Genomic DNA, 18,799 nt, shown 5'->3' with positions numbered 1-18,799 from the left:
GGTATGTAGCAAGTATATTTTGATCAAAATCACTTATGCCCATGCACCACAGCAAGGTGAACAAGGTGGAATTGGCTCCATGGTGATTTGTGTGTACAGAACATCACTGCTGCTGCCAAGAAGATGATGTCCATGGTGGGAAGGTCTGGACTAGGGATGAATCGACTTTGGATGCTTCATAAAACTGTGTTAGAATACTGTACGGAACGCTCGCTTTTAGAATGTATTGGGTCCGTTGAGCTGAAGTTATTACTTCGCGAAGTCTCATGAGACTTCAGGTAATAACTTTGTAAATTAATTTCTTCTGTAAAAAAACCTTTGTACCAAACTCGAGTTTAGTTCCAAGGTACCACCTGAAACAGAACCCAAGTTCAATACAAAGGTTTTTTACAGTAGAAATTAATTTATGAAGTTATTACCTAAAGTCTTGTGAGACTTCGCAAAGTAATAACTTCGGCTCATAGGAACCAAGCAGACATATGTACTAGGGGTCATAAGTGATGGCTGTGACAGCTATCTCATGTGCATGGCCAGCCTTACTAATTCTCCTACATATGAAGATGGACATTAAATTAATACTAGCTGAAGGACCCGGCTTTGCTCGGGTATATTTAATCTATTTAATTTAATATTTGCGTGTTGTTGTTAAAAGATATCAACACTATCCACTATAACAGTGACATCTACCACCCCCCGCCCCCAAAACAGTGACCTCCACAGCTCAGGAGTGGGAGGGGTGTGACCTTACCAGATCAGGGGCATGGCTTAGATGGGCATGTGGACGGGGTTTTAAGTCTTTTGAGGGTGGACACATTGTGGCAGGGGGCGTGTCTGGGCTCCTTCCTTCAAGAGTGACACCCCTCTGGGCATCCTACTGGTTCATTCGCATACCAAATAAACTGGATTTTTAGAGGATAAAAACATCTATTGCTGGAACAAAGGTATACCTTGAAATAAGGTACTAAGTGCTATTAGGCCATGGCTTTACTTCAATAGCGATTATCCTGGTGACAGATTTCCTTTAAAGCTCTCCTACAGCAGTGAAGATAAATGGCTGGGTTGTTATGGAAACCTGGAATAAAACTGTGTATGTGGAGGCTAACGGCCTGCATGATTCTATTGGCTTATAAGGGTCATGTGTTCAAGCTTCTATTAGCTAATGCACTTTTTGGGAATATCTCAGGAACTGTACTTCTTAGAGAGCTGAGACCTGGTCTAAAACCTTCCAGGACACCTGATACCTGATGTACCTGTGTACCCAATTTCGTGATTGTAAATGCGACGGTGCCGATTCCTTTAGCAGACATGCACACACATACACTCACAGCTGCTCAGTTTCTGACCTCACTCTTTTATCCTGCTCTCTGGCCACAACGTTATTTTCTTTTACCAATAAAAGTTTCATCCCTCTCACTCCTACTTATCATTCATACAGAAATCTACATGCCAACTAATAGACACTCTACTGTCTAAATTGTCCTCCATCTATTTTCACTCCAGCCCTGCCCTGGCTTCCAACCAATACAATGAAGCACTTAAAAGTGTTGTGGACAAAGTTGCATCCCCTACACTCTGAACGTGTTAACATGGCAAGCTTGGCACCAGCCTGAAACTATTTTTTTGTTGTTGATGGTGCCCAATGTCTATGGAAGAAGTAACATAGGTGTGTGTCCTTCCTTACCTTTATTGTTGGCTCAACTTATACTGAGATATACTGTATGGTTAAAGAGAATCAGCTTTATAAAACAGGATTTCTCATGATTGTTTCATGCAAGGTCTAGCCAAATATAAGTCTTTTGAAGTCTGTCAAGGGTTTTGTTGGCATACCGCAATGTTATGTTAAATTTATTTAATTACAAATTGGAGTCCTTCCAAATTTGGGCTAAGGTGAGGGGGAGACATCTGCATGTCAGTAGATTTATTTTATTATAAGTTCATAATAAAAGCAACTCTACCCTTCGCTATGCCAAAGAAGTCTGTCTCACCTCTCTGGTCTCCATACTCTAATAACCAAGAACAACTTTATAATGTTTTTCACTTGCTTCATAGTGCTAAAATGTAGGCAGCTATTCACAAACTATTCTCAAATATTTAGAAAAGGCTCCACCAGCAAACTACTGGAGCTCAGCCTTTCAGTTACCAGCTAAAAAAAGGAACAAATCAATAATAATATAGGCTGGCTCACAGTATTTTTGCATAAAATTTTATTAATGCACTAACTCAAAACAAACTGACTATATGTCAGCATATCAGCATACATACATAAGTAAAATAGGTATATAGGTGCGGAGCTCACGCACAACCTAAATAGCTGGAGTACTCCTAAGAATAAAAACCTAATGGCTAGGGTGAGGTTGCAAGAGGTATTCAATTAAACCGCTCAAATGTCCATGACTTTGAATGTCAATTTGCCGAATAGTTGGAACCAGAAAGGTTCAGAAACGTCCTTGTTATAATTTCCCACACGGGAAACTCTGTGTTCAAATGTCGTCTGACAAATAGTAACCGCACTTCCTCCGATCAGCAGTGTTCCACTTACTTGTTACTTGCGGAGCAATCCTTCAGACCCGCTCGCTCAGCGTCCCACGTGTCCAGCCAGGTAGTCGATCGCTGGTTTGTGACGTAGGCGCCTAGAGCCGTCAGGCCAACAGAAGCTGGTAAAGTTGAGCTGAGCTGGTGATTGCCTGAACCTGTCAGTCCAGTGGAAGTGGACACAGCAGAGCCAGCCTATATTATTATTGATTTAGCTATTCACAAACCACTGTGCTGAAGACCTGGCCACTAGTTTTAAAAATGACAAAATACATTTACATTTAACAAGGAACGGAAATTCTCATCAATAATGCAACGATCTGCACCTCAGGAAAAACTGACCCAATCTAAGGCTACATTTAGCATCTGCGGTTTCCCTTCCTGTTTTGAGATCCAGCAGAGCATCTAAAAACCAGAGAAAAAAGCTTCAATTTTGACCCCATTCATTGTCAATGGAGACAAAACTGAACAAGCCAGAATAGAGTACACCAGAATGCATTCCTTTCTGGTTTGTTGTGTTTCCATGCTGGACACAAAACCACTGCAATCAGCGTGTTTGTGTGTGGCATGGAAAACTGAACCAAAAAACATGTAATGAGGCAATTATTGGCTCATAATGGTTTTAGTGCTGGATCATTTGTTCATATTCGATATAATACAACTGGATCCGTTCTGAACGGATGCAGCTAGTTGTATTATTCAAACTGATGTGTTTTTACTGTGGTTTTAAGATCCCATGTCAGATAAATCACAGAAGAAATGCACCAAACGGATATGCCACTGACTATACTGGCTAGTCATAAATGCAGATATTAAAAGCTGAGACTTTTGCCAATATATTCCTGTCAGGAAGATATCGGAGCCCAACATGCACCACGTCACGGTTCTCAGCATGGCAAGGGGTCCTACCACTAAGCTACCTATGGTGTGAACAAGGTCTGAAGGTGATGTAATCCAGCTCACAGCCAAGCTTCCACACAACCGCCTAGCAGGACAACTAGTGCAATGTGAACAAAGCCAGACTGTAAGCCACACCCATATCAGACCATGTGATGGAGGTTACCAGGTGCAAAGGAGAGTGTTTGAATGCCAGGTAAAGGCACATACACTACATATAAAACAAGACAAAAACACAGAAATATAGTGGCAAATCTGGGGGAGCTGCTCAACCCCTAACACTGTAGCGTGTTTTTCATTGGGGGAGCAGCCCCACCCCCTTTTAAGATCCCATGTCAGACAGCAAAAACGCCAATGTGAAAGTAGCCTAATACCCTGCTAATAGCACATAATAGCAAACATGTTAACCTACAAATATAGTAACAAAATGGAAATAAATAAACAAAATGAGAAAAAAAATGCACCCCAAAAATTCATACCTCTCCAAACCAACATGTACCAAATTTAAGTATTATATGTATCACAAACATGATTTGTGTCTGTATATTACCCCAAATATAAAATATGTTATCCCAGCCCTATCTACTTTTCTGTCTTTACTAAAAAAATTCTGTACTTGGATGAATTACACCTATGTACAGATGTTGTGCCTAAAGCTATGGGAGGAAGATGAATTTAATAATAAAATAGGGTTTTTGTTCTTAGCACTTTAATAACATACCTATGTTATACAATGTATATGCATTAGGCTTTGATATAGCATGAAATTAGAGGGGCAATTTTTAAGGTAAATATTATTTATTGAACATACTACCTTACAACAGAGCATGAAAAATGTTGATCCTGTTTCTGACCATTTTTTACTTAACACCTGTTATTGTTATTTTTAAATAAGAAACCCTGTGAGCTCCCCAAAAAATTTAAAGTTAAATATTTTTGTTAAGTCTAAAATCTTCCAGTCATTAAAGGGTTAATGTGTAGAAAATGACCTATTGTTTAAATCAAGTTTTATGTTAAACTCTTTGGGGTACATTTATTAAGATCAGCATTTTAGACACCGGCCGTAATAAGCCCTATAGCTGGCGATGGATCAGAGAATTTATGAAATGGCGCCGGCCTCTACATAACTTTGGCGCATCCAGCGAAGATTTTCTAAATGTAAGCCTGCTTCCTTGCTGTCTTACATTTAGACCATTTTCTACGCCGAAACCAGGTGTAGAAAATGATGAATGAGCCAAGCCCGCCGGCCCTTCCCCTTCCCCGCCCACGCCCCCCTCCTCACCTTTTTAGACGTGGGGTGAGCAGGGAAGAAGTCACATAAATTGCCCACCTTTGTTTTTTGTTTTTGCATTTTTCATGTCCCTATCGATATGTAAAAAAGAATCCTAAAATCATTCACTTTTTGCACTATGACAAAAATATGTCAAAACTTCTTTGAGATCAGCCACATGAGCTGTAGGTACAATCATATTAGAGAAGAAGGACATTCTAAATATTTTCTCATAAGCAAATATACAAAGCTTCAACTTGGACAGATCCAATTGTGAATTTATGACACCCCAGGGATAGTTTGTAGTAAACAACAAAAATAAACTGGGGGCAATGGGGAACAATATCTCACTGGTTGTTTTTTTTTTTTAACTAATGTATTTCACTGGCTTTTAATAGCAAATTACCTCTCATATCTGTTTCACTGGTAGGGATTTATGTAGCAACCCATTAACAAGCAGAGAAAATGAAAATTTGAACACAATTTGCCAAGATATTAACTCCAAAAGTTCTTTGTGGTGCTTTATGTTTGGTAGGTAAATGGGATATGACTATTATTTAAATTCTTGTTATTGATATCATGTATATTTGTACTTGATTACATTTATATATACATACTGTGCATAGCCATCCCCACCTCCAGTCCAATTAAACAATGGCTCATTTCTTCTCTCCAAGAACCAAACCTGTTTTTACACTGCATTGCAAAGCACTAAAGCAAAGCTCAGTAATATAACTTAGATGTCAACTTATACTTCTAACAGTGTCTATTAATAATCCTAAATAACCCAAATCATGGCAAAGCACAGCGAGAAAACAGATAGCAGGTGCAGAGAGTGTACATCAGTGCTACTGGCATGCAAATATATAGGAATGTCTTAATCAATTTCAAAAGGCATAGTAAATGTTTCGAGTCTTGCTTGGCTGGAAAAGCATATTATGGGAACAAATATTATAACATTTTCCTATATTTAATGTCATGGTTGTTTAAAGTAGAGGCACATTTTTGGTAAACATAACTTTATACATTATCGAATTTCCTGGACCCATCCATTACTCAAAGGAGTTTTGTTTATAACACTGTGGTTGAACATAAGGAAATGGCAAAGTAAGAGTGCTTGCCTACTTCTCCATAGCTTGCCAACCACATGAGATATCTGTTGGCTGAACACCAATTTGGGCAACAGTTATATCTTCCTATTCCTCATATATATGCATGCTTTACTTATGCATGTGTTGTGAACGAGGAGAGAGGATAAAATGCTGCCACGTACAGTATCTTTGGCAGCACCATATTACTGCAAGATCAAAAGGATCAGGCACTTGAAATCCAACTTTCTGATCCTTATCCCCTCTGACATCTGAATGGCAAGTGTCTGGCATGCTTCCATACACATTAACCAGTAATCTGGTCCCACTGAAAATGGCAGGTTTGGCCAATATGTATTGAACGTGCATGAGTAAGCTACCATAGAGATGTATGGCATTCCACCATTCATGCTCATTTTTCACACAGCAGGTCAGTTATAGGTTGTGCTATCTTGCTCACTAAGAAACAGCAGACCGAATAATCTTGTTTTGTTTTCCTTATTAGATCAAAGTGTTAGTCCATAAAAAATTCTCTTTCATAGCAGCCTTTTATAATGCATAGATGCAGTAAAGCAACTCTTTGTAATGCCATTTTGGATATTAGTAAAGGTGGTTCACTTTAGGATGGTGTCATAAACCATAGGGCATGACCACACTGTTGGGTTTCTGGATGCAGTTTTGGAAGCCAAAATCAGGGGTGGATCATAAAAGGAGATAAAGTATAATGGACAGGTACGACTTCTACTCTTTTTTTTTAAGTCACATCTGGTTTTGGCTTCTAAAACTGCATCAAGAAATCTGACCATGTGGCCGTACCCTTACCCAGATCCAAATGTGTTACAATGGGTCTTTGTTGGTTTTAGCAGACCAGAAAATATATCAGCCCAAGAGGAACACTGTCAAAGTTGCCTAAAACAGACAGAAAGGGAAGAAATGATGACAATCAGGAGTTAATAGTTTAGTATAGGACAGTCATAACTAACCTCCGGCACTTCAGCTGTGGTAAAATTACAACTCCCAAGATGCACACTTGCTTGGCTGTTCTCATAACTCCATAGAAATGAATGGAGCATGCTGGGAGTCATAGTTTTACCACAGCTGGAGTGCCGGAGGTTATCCATCACTGGGATAGAACAATCAGGTGAACTAGCAATATGCTGTACTGTAGGTCCACTTTTCTCTGTCTTGATTTTTAATTTGATTAGAAAATTGCCACCATGATAGACCTATTGAAAACTGATTGTACTGGCACTTTTCAGAAACATTTTCAGGCATGGTGGGAATTTTACAGTCATACCCATAGCAACAACTGTATAGCAGAGTGTGGGCAGCTCAAGGTTTTTAAGACTGATTTCAATAAAGTCTGTGCTAATGGACTTCAGGACACTCATTGTTCCTCATTCACATACTTTTTCACAAGTACAATGGGATCTAAAGTAGGAGTAAAATCCATGCTGCTCTTGAGACCACATTTTGTACCATGTATTCATGATAAATGCGTTTCATACTACAGTAAGTCATTTTCTCCACATTTTTTTTACTCCATCGGTACATATTACCATACAATAGCCAATTTAGAGTTATGGGAAAAGTTTGACTTGCTTTCAATATAGATGATAACTTTACAATATATGCCAGGTTTTGTATACAACATGAGAGCAGTTCATAAAATGTTCAGTGCAGTATGAACCTAAATAATAATATTTTGTCTAGTGTTTCCTAGAAATCCCTAAATACATATTTGAAATCAGTAAATCATATTGGTTATCAACAGAAACTAAATGTTAACTAAATAAGCCATGAACATTAAGAAACCGCAAGGTAAATAAATATAAATAGTAAATAAAAAAAACAATATCACAATGCTAAAAAAGTTTTATATTTGCACAACTTTGCAATGACCTGTGCAAATTTAAGGTTTCTTTACATACTGTACGTTTTTTACTAATTTAGATTGTTTTTTACTGTGCCAGTGAATGAATACTTGTACTTTTGGTAGCAAAAACGATCAAAAATGTAAATCATAGATCTTCAGGCTTGCTGAAAATTTTATGTTTTATTTTAGACTATACATATGTGCTTTAATTTTTCTTATTGCTGTTCTGGATTGAATAGTAATCACATTTGATTCAAAATGTACAGCCTTTATCGTGCCCATATCTGTGCTTAGACTTGGAAAAGGCCTTCTTGGCCAAGATATTGCAGCTGTATTCAGGTGGAAAAAAACATAAATCCTGATGCCTTGGTGTTTCTTAATGTTCATTGCTTGGCTTTGTGCACAATATTACCATGTATCAACCTAGATAATTTGCTAATAGCTATTGTACTATACTACCTACACCCTTCCCTACAGCAATTATGGAAGTATGGATTGTTTACTTGAAAGGAACATACATGTGAAACTATTTTACCATGACGGTTCATCCAGCTACATGAAAGCAGTAAACTACTGTATCTTAAAAATTGCTTGTGTCTAATAACGCTTAGCTAGAAGCTGGTAAATTGGTCTCTTTTCGGGCCTGGGAGTCAATACAGAACATAGTTAACATTCCAACTTGAATAGCTCAATAAGTTCTCATTACCAATTGTTCAAGCTCAGGTAAGACAAGGAAAATAAGGCTGGCATATTTTAATTATTTTTCATATAGATCACAACTGTAGAAGTCAGAAGTCAAGGTGTACTATATACTTGCATTTAAAGTAATAGTGTATTTGTTTATGGAACCAGTTTTCAAAACATATATCTTGATTTATTTTATGGTAACTTAAAGGCGGTGTTCATCTTCACGGGCCTTTCTGACAGACCCCACCCTCACATAGTCTAGACCTATAAAGAGAAACATACTAACCTTCTCCCCACTGCTGGGTTCCGTCGTCTTTGGTTCACCACCAACACTGCCTCCCTCCAGTCTTCGCATATCAAATTCCTGTTTGACACACGGGTTACATGGCCACTAAAGCCAATGACTGTCAGTGGTGGTGAAATGTGCCCTATGTATCACATCAATGTGTCACTTGATCCATGAGGGACACGTCAGTCAGTCATTGGCTGAAGAGGCCATTTGACCTACGTAAAACAGGAAGTTGACACATGGAGATCAAATGGAAACAATGATGGTGGGGGACTGAATGATCTGCAATCCAGTGGCGCGGAGTATGTAAATATGTTTCCCTGCTCAGGACCTGTCACTTCAGTGGTCGAAAGGCCCTCAGAAGATGAACATACTCTTTAAATAGTCAACTAATAATTGTTATATTGTTTTGATAGTTGTACAGTGAATTTCATTCAACATTTCAAACTATATAATTCAAAGATTTCAAAACAATTATCATTAGTGTAACACACCTATTCATGTTTTGTTTTGTTTTTATTAGTGTGATTCTTTTCCATTGTTGCAAACAATAGATTAATAAGTTTTATGTTCTTTTCTTTTTATCAAGAGAGCTGACATGGGGATTTCTGCCTTGACTATCACACCTGACCGAGAGAATGTAGTAGACTTCACAACTCGCTATATGGATTACTCAGTGGGTGTTCTGTTGAAAAAAGCTGAGAAAACAGTGGATATGTTTGCTTGCTTGGCACCATTTGATCTGTCTCTGTGGGCCTGTATCGCTGGAACTGTTCTATTAGTAGGACTTCTGGTCTACCTATTGAATTGGCTTAATCCTCCACGCTTGCAGATGGGATCTATGACCTCTACAACACTTTACAACTCCATGTGGTTCGTGTATGGATCCTTTGTTCAACAAGGTACATTTTAATTACTTTAAAATTTCAAAAAGTATGTTAAAATCTACTTTAACTTAGTCTTTAGTCTTCTCGCTATTTAAAGTTAATTTGGCAGCAGAAAATGACAATTGTTTGAAATAAATTTTACCATTGAACATACCTGTATGTTCTAGGCTGATAATTTTGATGATCATTTCTATGCCATCTATATGAAAAAAATCGGAACTCTTTGGACTCACAATAGGGTAAATATCTGAATAGGTATCACTGTGTAGTCATACCTCATTGTCCTCATTGGGCATAATTGCAAATAAAAGGTAATATAGCAGGTGATTACCATTATACATAATATTCATATAAGGAAATAATAATCATATAAAGAAAATAGGATACAATAATATGTGCAATCAGAAACTTAACATTATACTAAGAAGTGGCCATGCATTACATTTCAGTGTACATCAAAGCTTCAGGGAGCAATTAGAAAGTCTAATGTTCCTGGGATCAGTCGGATTCCCAATGGTTGGGCGCCCACCATTCTCACTTTCTTGGCATACTTAATGGAGATCCATTTTATAATATAGAGTCATCACTATTCTAATAAAATGTTGGGACACCAAGGTGTTGATTAGTAAGTGTGCCTGCTGCAATTTCACACACAAAATATGAAGATCGTAGATATTTTAGTTTTATTGATATTGACAGACATGCCATCTTAAATTGTCAGCTCAATCTTCATTACAGTACAGTCTATATCTACATATCAGCACTTTTCTAATTTGATTTACATAAATATCCATTTAATGAGTATAACATAAGAACTGAATTTGACACTGTAACTTAAAGTAGAACTAAACCCTGAAAAAACATAAATCACACAAATGCATTTATCCATAGAGTACACCCAGCTGTGTCTACAGCTGTCATAAGCAGTTTAGGAGAGATCTTGCAGACAAAGGATTTTGTCTTTCTCCTAGTCCTTTCCCATCTTTGGCTACAGAACAGCTAAGTGAAGGAGCCTGGCATAACACACACACTGAAGTTCTGGAGAGGCGTGGAATTAAACCACACTGACTGAAATGCCAGCAGATTGGTCTGCCTGCAATGATATAGGTGCCCCCAGCCCTTTTCTCTCCTGCTCCCTTAAAATCTATCATCTGTCTGACAACCTTTTCAAATTGTTCATTCCACTCCAGCCAATATTTCACCTAATTTTACCTACTGAGACAGAGATCAGCAGTGCAGAGAAGTGGTGGAGGACCTGTAAGGACCTGAGTGATGTCACAATGTGTGTGCTGTGTGTGTGAGGCTAGTGCTCCCCTCTTAAGTTGTCAATTACTAGGAGTTGTAGTTCTTTCCTAATACTTGCTCCATGCAAGTTCCTCTAATTGTCCATAATAACATCCTACAAATGATGGGAGTTGTAGTTCTGTCCTCTTATATCCCTCTCCATGTAGTGGCTGCTGATGCCCCATAAGTCTGCTCAAGATGGAAGTTGTAGCTCTGTCCTCTTATATCCCCTTCTCTATAATGTCTCCTGATGCCTCGCATTAACAGTCTGGTATGCTACGAGTTGTAGTTCTGTCCTCTTATATCCATCTCCATGTAATGGCCACTGGTGCCCCATAATAACACACTGGACATGTGGGCAGTTGCAGTTCTCTCCGCTTTTTTATTTTATTTTATTTTTTAAAGACCACACATTCAGACTCTATCTCCATCAGTGCCTGACAACAGTTCATTTTTCTAGCATCTTCAGCAAACGTCACTGTATGACAAGTAGCTATTTAACATAAATGTCATGTGTATACATTAAATGTAGGGCACAAATGTAATGTGAACAAAGCTTTAGATGCTTGGTTAATAATGCCTATTACTAGAGGAAGATCTGATAGATTGTGGTAAACACTGCTGTTAGGGTTGTATTTTTATATATTTTAAAGAGGGGTGGGCTATATCTTGGTAGATTTAGTATTTTGTTGTTTATTACAGTTCCACATGGTTGTAACTCAGCTTTCCCAGGACCCTGAAAGCTAAATCTGCATCTCTTTGGCACTATGTAATAGTGGGAGAGGAATTTGTCTTGGTAGATTTAATATTGCATAGGCTATTACAGATCCACATGGTGGTAGCCCAGCTTTGCCAGGATCCTAAAAGGCAAATATTCACAGCTATGGCACTATTTAGGAATTGGGAGGGGGATTTATGTTGGTAGATTTAGTATTTTGCAGTCTATTGCAGCTTCACATGGTTATATTTCAAAGCTATTTTGTACTATCACTAGCTAGGAGACTCTTTTCAACAAGATGGTAGTACATACTGTGTAGACAAAAGTTATCCAAACTAAACCCAGACCCTGGGGTCCGTGCACTAGCATGAGAGGCGTCAGATTATGACTGATGGATTGACTGAGATGGATCATGTGGCACCATGCCTGAATCCAAAGAAGTAGTGGAGTCCAGAAGGATATCTGAGTCTTTGAGTCTGATGAAACATTGGAGTCCTAAACAATGTTTACTGTTACATACTGATGCCCTTATTTTATTAACTGTATCATAGTGATGGGTTCTCTTAAATGCCATCTTTTTGAATGGTTAGAAAGTTGTTATCATATATGAGAAAACCTTTATTTAATATAAAAAGGATGCCATTTGTAAAATATTTCTACCTTCTTCGTGTCGATGGATTTGGAATGGCAGAACCTTCACTGGCTATACCTCAAAGGTGTTTACTGGAAAGTTCAATCCTAACATAATTGTTTCTTTTCTTCATTTCTTCTTCATGTTTATCCGATATGAGAAAAGATAACAGCAGGGTTATAATCTGAAATATGACAGTTCAGTCTGAGGGAAACAAACGACAGAAAATGAAATAGGACAACTACTCTGAGAACTGTACTGTCTAGTGAAGAGATCTAATCATAAAGTCCCATTAGACTACCAAATATCAGTGTGGTATTGAAATCCTTTCATTAGCATTGTCATCTAATATTTCACTTTCAGTTTAAATGTAACACAAACGTTATTTGCTAAATCTCTACTGTTTACTGACCGAAGACCACGCGGGAATAGTAGAATAACTAAAAGTGACAGACACGCATGATAATTGCATTTTTTTGTCTCCGGAGTTAAAGCTTTTTTTTTCCACTTGCCTGAGTCTTCTTAGACTTCTGTGTTTCAAAATATCAGTGTCAATAGCTTTTCTACCAAACACAGTGCAAACAGTATTGCTTACCTTTTAGAGGATTATATATAGTCTATAGTTATAAAGCTACTATGTAATATTGATAGACCTGTACCACGGTGCCACTCATGCTATGTATAGCTCATTTAGGATTACTTATGCTGATACATTGTAACTAGGGATGAGCTAATCCACTTCGGATGAAACATCCGAAGTCAATTTGCATAAAACATAATTCCAATACTGTACGGAGCAGGCGCTCCATACAGTATTAGAATGTATTGGCTCCGATGAGCCGAAGATACCAAAGTGGTACCTTGGAACCGAATCCAAGTTCGGGAAATGTTTTTTTACAGTACAAATTTATGTATGAAGTTATTGCGCAAAGTCTCGCGAGACATCGCGAAGCAATAACTTTGGCTCATCGTAGCTCCTGCTCCGTACAGTATTAGAACAAAGTTTTATGCTAATCAACTTCAGATGTTTCATCCGATGTCGATCTGCTCATCCCTAATTGTAACAAATGTTTGAACACCACTAGATAAGGTAGCATTTATCACATCACTGTAAATTATAGCAGACTCATAATAATGAATAACAATGAATAATAATGCCTTCTTTCATACCCAAATAGCACAATATTGTTTGTATTGATCCCGATAATAAACCTGTTAAGATAATATGCTGAGCATATTTTGATGACATACCTTAAAGAGTTCCTGTCACCTCTCCTGACATGTCTGTACTTGCAATCCCCATATAATAGCAATTCTGGAGCATCTGCTCTTATGGCTCTATGTTGTGCTATTCTTTTATTATTTCTGCTAGAAGTTTATGAATGAATTGTCAGAAGCTTGCAGTAAAGGTCCAGATGAGTGTTATCAGTCGGGGTGGTGTCCCTGCACAGTCTGCCACTAGCAGCACTGATTGGACAGAGTCAGACACACCCACTACTGGTAACACCCAGCAGTACCTTTACTGCAGACTTTACTATAAACCAGGCACGAATAATACGGGAATAGCACAACATAGAGTCATAAGAATAGATGGTCCAGAATTGGTATTACATGAGGAATGTAAGTAGTTGCTTAAACTGATATGTCAGGAGAGGTTACATATCCTCTTTAAAACCTATCTCTACTTTCTACAAAATCTTTTATCCAGGTAGGGGTTGTAATTACCTGTTGGGCATTCAAGTAGCGACTCCGGGCCATGGTGCATAGCACCATATTAAACGCTTTCAAGCAGGGGGCAATACAAATGGCAGAGGACCCCTATGCAACCACAATATATATAAAACCATCCTTGCTTTTCAATAGCTCATCATAGAGTACCCATTTATATTGTTCTACTCACCTGTAATTATGATCCATGAAATATATTAAAGGTATTGGCCAGTTAATATTGCTAGCTGCACATGTGCTGGTAACAATGCACGCAAGCAGCTAGTAATATGCATCATTAAACTATCGGCACTGATGTCTAAATATTTAATATCAATTATTTATGTTTAAATGCGTTTCCCCCAACCTACATGCCGGTACTATGCTAGGAACATGGTCAGTGATGGAGGATGCCCTTCAACTGCGGCCTTCATTCACTCAGCGCATGACTGCTTTCAAGTTTCAGAAGAAAGGAATCATCCCAAAAAAATATTAAAAAAATTGAAAACAATTGTTAAATGCTCAAATGATTTGTGTAGACTTAAAAATGCAGTGCAATCTGCTGGCAGCATGTTATAGAGCAGAAGGAGCTGAGCAGATTGATATGTATTTTTGTGGGACACACAGTGATATGCTTGATATGCTTCACTATTGGGAATATTGAGCATTTTCAGGGGTTTTGTACATTTTTCACATTTATTAGCTCTTTATATCTTGGTAGGGGGCTTCATGAATATGCCTAACAGCACTCCGCAAATGTTAATTTATTTATACATCATTTTTCGCAAAAGAATGATTGATGTGTGTATGTGTGAAATTTCCTAATTTAATAATGCTGATGCCACTGCTACTCAGCTAGCATGTAAATTAGGCAACCAGAAAGGATTGTTCCACAGATAATAAGGTCAATGTTAGCTTAGTCAAATAGACTGCCTGATGATATTCCTTTTGCTATATAACAGACATCAACATGTCTATTATATGCTATATATTTAATATTAAAAATATTTTGGCGCTTTGTTTTTTCATGTCATTATGTATATTTAAAAAAAAATCCTGAAATCTTGCAGTTTTTACTCTGGCCACTTCCTATTCTCAAGAGTCCATTTGTAGCAGTCCTCTTATTATCATCATAATCAGGATTACATGAAAGCTAAACATCTTAGACACTACTTTACTATGTCAGCATGACTGCAGTGAAGTAAGTCTCTAAATTGCTGCTTACTAATGAGTACAATAGTTCAGGTAAGATGGCTGCCCCATAATTCTGTACAGAAAATAGATTAAAACAATAAATTAAAACATTAGGCATTAGGTGCTCACTCCCAGGACAACACCCCAAGTCCTAGCATATAAATGTGTAAAAAAATATTAAAAATGTAGGAGGGCACACAAATCTGAAGATATCAATACTATATAATTAAGTGAAAAAATGTAAATAATTTTATTCCAAAAATATATAAAAAATAACACACTTAAAATTTTACACATTTGAAATTATGTACATGATTTTTTGCTGTAGATATCATGTAATCTATCCTTAGCTGGACAGGGTGTTTGCTCTGTCCAGATTTCAAAAATAGCGCTCGGGGGTCTTTGCTCTGCATATCTATCGTCTGCTGTAATGAGTATAAATGAAATCATACACTATATATGGTTTGTAGACTTGCAAATCATTGATCCCAATTACCGCATGATTCAAATATATAGTGATTTTGCCTGTATGCTGCTATGGCCATTAATATAAATACGAGAGTTCATATATTTGGAGTATCAATCACCTCTGTGGGTCCAAAAACATCCTGTAAGTCCATAAGATTCTGCGTGACACAATAAATATAATAAACATAGATTGTTTTGGCACTTCAATAAATTGTAGTTCTTGTCAAACGTACAGACTCTTCTTTTTTAGTTTTTAATTAGAGTGCTGCATTGATTGCTTTGCCTACTACCAACTCCAATGTGGCTTAGATATAGACAATGCTATGTATTCGGTTAGTGGCACGGTCAGTGGCTATTAGTATTTATTATGTTCAGCAAAATACAAGTCCCAACCACTGCCTCTTGAGTCCGTGCTGCGAGTCCGTGTCATCGGTGAGTGCTGTGGATGTATGGATGTATCGCAGCAGCCTCTGGATGGATGCACTCTATCCTGCTAAGATGGTTAGTTTCTGTATCTGCGTACTTTGTGGCATCCCACATGGTATGCTTACGGTTATTCCCCTTGAGCTCACATGGGGGTATCAACATAGAGTTGCCGGACTTTCAGGGTTTACGTTATCTCTCAATATGGCAAATATCACTGGTATATTGTATTTTTACCAAACATGTTTCGGGACTTACTGTCCCTTCATCAGTGTTCCATCCATTCGCTCTTTTATAATGAGAGGCGGATTATGAGGAAATAAGGAGATGTGCTCCAGATGTGATGTGATTGATGAGTAGGGGTTGACCATGTTGGTGTATTGGTTCCCTAGATTTAAATGCAATGGATGTTCATTCCATTAAATTTTCATTAACATATGTCCTCCTCCATATTCATTGCGGTTTTGTGAAATAAAATTGAGTATAATATATATAATATATAAGTTATAAGGAGTAAGATATAATACAACATCGGCATTATATTCAAAAATTGGTGAGTACATAGAGCATACAGGAAAAGCATATATATATATATGTATAAGTATAACATGAACAAAACTTCTGAATATTAATAACAGTCAAAATTATTGATAGAAGTATGGGGATGGGAGAAAATAAAAGCAGATTATACTCAAAGAGTAACAATTCATAGCAAATAAGAGTGATATTTTATTGATAGTTAAGATATACTACATGTTAGAATGTTACAAAATTGGATTTAACATTTCACTTACATGGGGATTAGATGTTATTAAAATCACAAAGAATAACACAATCAATAAAAGGCGCACCAAACAATTGGCACTAACATTTTGATAAAGGGCCTTCAGGAAAAAAAAAGTCTGACATCTAAAAATTCTATCAGAAAAATTCACACTAAAAAACAAATCATCAAATTTATAAATTCACTTTCTAAGACTGATTTTACATCACATGAGTTCATATTGTACTTTCTAAGGCTAAGTTCACATCAGCACTCAGCCTTTCTGTTCTTCTGCTCTGTTATAGTGCATGCAGGACTTTTGGCTTTAAAAATCTTCCTCTTAGCGGAAACCTAATGGACCCCATTATAGTTTATGGGGTCCGTAGGCTCCATTTGGATTAGTTATGTACCGAACCCGTCCTTTCCGTTGTTCTGCTCCTATAATGAAGCAGAAGAATGGAAAGGCTGAATGCTGATGTGAACTCAGCCTTAAGGTATACATTTAGTTAGTGTATGATTTGTGCAAAAGTGTTGAGCTATAGTACACACAATTTGTAACATATTATCAATCGCCCCAGCCATCTGTTACATTTTATTCTTTAACTATTTTCTGTCTCATTTCAGTATTGCACATGTGTTTTGGATATCAGTGTCTTCATTAGACTTAAATATTTCAGTATGATAGTATAATAATAATTATAAGTAGTATAAAGATGGGAAAGTGACTACTAGGACATGAATTTATTCTAAGAATGAGAAGTGGATGAGCATGTGTAGTACTTATCCAATTTAATAAATAGGCTGTAAGGAAAAGATAGGCATTCTAACAGCCTTTTTCTTGTCACCTATATATTGTATTGGAAACTGACTATGCCAGCATAACTCTTTTTTAGGTACTGAGACTAATAGTCACAGGATAATGAAGGTTCAAGCACACTCCAAATGACATGCCATAAAATCTTAGTCTAGATGCCAGTTGGTAACCCACATCCAAAAATCATATACCACAGCTTGTTTTTTAGATGTAAAGTTTACCCTAACTCACTAGCCACATAATTTCCCTTTTTTTTTTCTGGGCCAGTCTTTGTAGTCAGAGATTAGAACTCCAAAGTAGGATGACATTCTGAGACAGTGCCAGGGATTCAAGACTGTCTCATTGAGTCCCAAACAAGTAAGTATTATAAAAACTTTCCAGACAGTTGTTACATTGAAAACCCTAATACATTGCTGTCACGCTCGTGTGTGGTAAGGAAACATAACACCAAGCAGAGGAGGCAAAGAGGATACTAGAATAATGCCTGGAAACTAGGGAAGGAAGATGGACACCTCCTAGAGAAAACCCTAACTCCAGTCCTGACAGACTACCAGTATAAACAGGACCCAAAGGTAGGCAAGTTCCTACACCGGATACCTAGAATCCTATCTCACCCTATAAAACCCTGGAACTAATGTCAGGATTGAGTCTACCTGTTCCTCCAAAGTAAGGGACGAACAGGAGTCTCCCTCAGGCCTAATGACAAACAACAGGGAAAGGCAACACATATGTATACAGTATATAAACAAAATACAAACGGGAAAGGAAACACTTGTCTTCAATTAAGCTTTGGTAGCACCAGGAACTCAGCTGAGAACCAAACACAACCTAGCCACAAGTCCAACAGAAGCTATAAACCGCATAACATAGTGGGTCAAACAACAATGAATAGAGAAGGAAAAATGACCACAATAGCCACACCTGGGTCATTTGATCCGAAAGGAAAACATATCAGATCAAACCACATTTGCCAGTCTCACAGATCTCCTGCTACCTTTTGCGGGAACGTCCATAAGTCTCGGTACGTCCGTAACAATTACATTGTAATGAATTAGAAATAGAGATCCACAAATTTCTTGAAATTCATTTTGGGTCATATTTAAACAAAGTGGTAGGCAGATTGTATTTAGGTACAAATAAATTGGACCCAATCGAAAGTTCTCAGATTTCCCTGAAAAGTGTTATATGACACTATGAAGTCTCCTAGGACTGTATCCAACCCCTTTTAATGCAATATATTACTTTGTAATACAGTATAAATAAAAATGAGC

The 18,799-nt window shown here is 37.5% G+C and overlaps 1 protein-coding gene across 1 annotated transcript in view; it reads left to right on the top strand.

Moving 5' to 3' along the window:
- GRID2 (glutamate ionotropic receptor delta type subunit 2) overlaps window positions 1–18,799 on the top strand; it is a 1,539,079-nt gene that overhangs the window by 1,242,753 nt on the left and 277,527 nt on the right. Inside the window, exon 11 of the mRNA XM_044302725.1 lies at window positions 9,229–9,541. Within this exon, the coding sequence (XP_044158660.1) occupies window positions 9,229–9,541 (313 nt within the window). The remainder of the gene's footprint in view (window positions 1–9,228; window positions 9,542–18,799) is intronic.

Source organism: Bufo gargarizans, chromosome 1 (assembly GCF_014858855.1).
Source record: "Bufo gargarizans isolate SCDJY-AF-19 chromosome 1, ASM1485885v1, whole genome shotgun sequence".
NCBI classification, from domain to species: domain Eukaryota; kingdom Metazoa; phylum Chordata; class Amphibia; order Anura; family Bufonidae; genus Bufo; species Bufo gargarizans.
This window is presented reverse-complemented; position numbering and strand designations above follow the sequence as displayed.